The 1188-nt window shown below is 39.1% G+C and overlaps 1 protein-coding gene across 1 annotated transcript; it reads left to right on the top strand.

Annotated features, from left to right (window-relative positions):
- The first annotated feature begins 228 nt into the window (after positions 1 to 228).
- Positions 229 to 910, top strand: LOC120770001 (angiopoietin-related protein 3-like). Its single transcript, XM_040097091.1, has 2 exons — positions 229 to 279; positions 365 to 910. Exons 1-2 carry the CDS (start codon positions 229 to 231, stop codon positions 908 to 910), a joined length of 597 nt encoding a protein of 198 aa, XP_039953025.1.
- Positions 911 to 1188: the final 278 nt, after the last annotated feature.

Below are 1188 nucleotides of genomic sequence, written 5' to 3'. Positions count from 1 at the left end.
TACCACATCTAAAATTTTTAAAATTTCTAAAACAATTTATATTAACATTCTTGTCACCCTAATGTTGCTTTTGGTTCACGGAAATTAGAGCGTAGCAAATTAGGTACTATGAAATAAAAAAATTATGAACTTTATGAGGAAAAACTAAATGTCCAAAGTCTCAGTCGATTTAAAATTATAAGCTAGGTTAAATATAGCGGTACTCATATAATATTCTAAACCCCAAAAATGCACATTCTTATATTATTTTGGTTGCTTGCAAACTTTTCACTGAAAGCGGTGAGTATTAAGCTTTTTTAAAAGCATTTCTTCATTTAAATATTCACAATGCTCTTCCAACACATTTAATTCCTCTCGAACATAGTCAGCACAATCACTTCCCAGCGATTGCACGACTACAGCCACTGGCCGCACCATCGAAATATTGAAAATTCCAACACAGGCTGGCGTTGAAATTTTTGAAGTCTACTGCGAGCTGGGCGATCTCGATGAAAAACCTTGGTTGGTTATCTTCTTACGTAAAGAACCTAAATACGAGTATGGCAGATGGCAGGACTACACAGAGGGTTATCATACGTTTAGCGGTAATTACTTCATCGGCCTGCAACGACTGTACACAATCACAAATCGACAGCCGCACGAGCTGATGTTGCAGCTAAGACAGCGAAATGGTATGCAGCATTATATGCACTTTGAGCACTTCGCCATCGCCAATGAGACCAGCAGGTATGGCGTTGTTTCGTCGGGGGCTTATGTGGGCACTATGCCTAGGGTGAAACCTTCCGATTGGTTACCTTGGCTTACGGAAACTTTTGAAATGACAACACGTATGAAAATCAGTATTAGACCAGCGGCAGGTCTAAACAAGCGAAAACCAAAAAATATTGAAAAAATCAAATGGCGAGGCTAAGCTTTAAGCAGCGGCGTGGAGGCGAGGTGAAAAAGATATGTAAGCAAATAAAACATTAAAGCAAATGACTGCTCATTCAAGCTGATAAATGGTCAACAATCAAGTGTAACGGGGTAACACAATTTCGGCTGAAATCGATACGAATTTATCTGGAATTATATATAGACCAAAGATATATGTATGCATGTATGTATGTGTGGTTAGTTGTATGCTTGAATATGTGTCAGTGTGTCTCCGTGGCCGTGTCCGGCCGAAAAGCGATCGATGATGGTGTAAAT

This window comes from Bactrocera tryoni, chromosome 3 (assembly GCF_016617805.1).
Source record: "Bactrocera tryoni isolate S06 chromosome 3, CSIRO_BtryS06_freeze2, whole genome shotgun sequence".
In the NCBI taxonomy this organism is placed as follows: domain Eukaryota; kingdom Metazoa; phylum Arthropoda; class Insecta; order Diptera; family Tephritidae; genus Bactrocera; species Bactrocera tryoni.
The sequence above is the reverse complement of the archived record's forward strand: the minus strand, read 5'-3'. Positions and strand labels throughout refer to the sequence as shown.

Coding starts and splice junctions, on each gene's coding strand:
- LOC120770001 (XM_040097091.1), top strand. CDS start 229: ATGCACATTCTTATATTATTTTGGTTGCTTGCAAACTTTTCACTGAAA. Junction 280..364: donor CAAACTTTTCACTGAAAGCG/GTGAGTATTAAG, acceptor TCTCGAACATAG/TCAGCACAATCACTTCCCAG.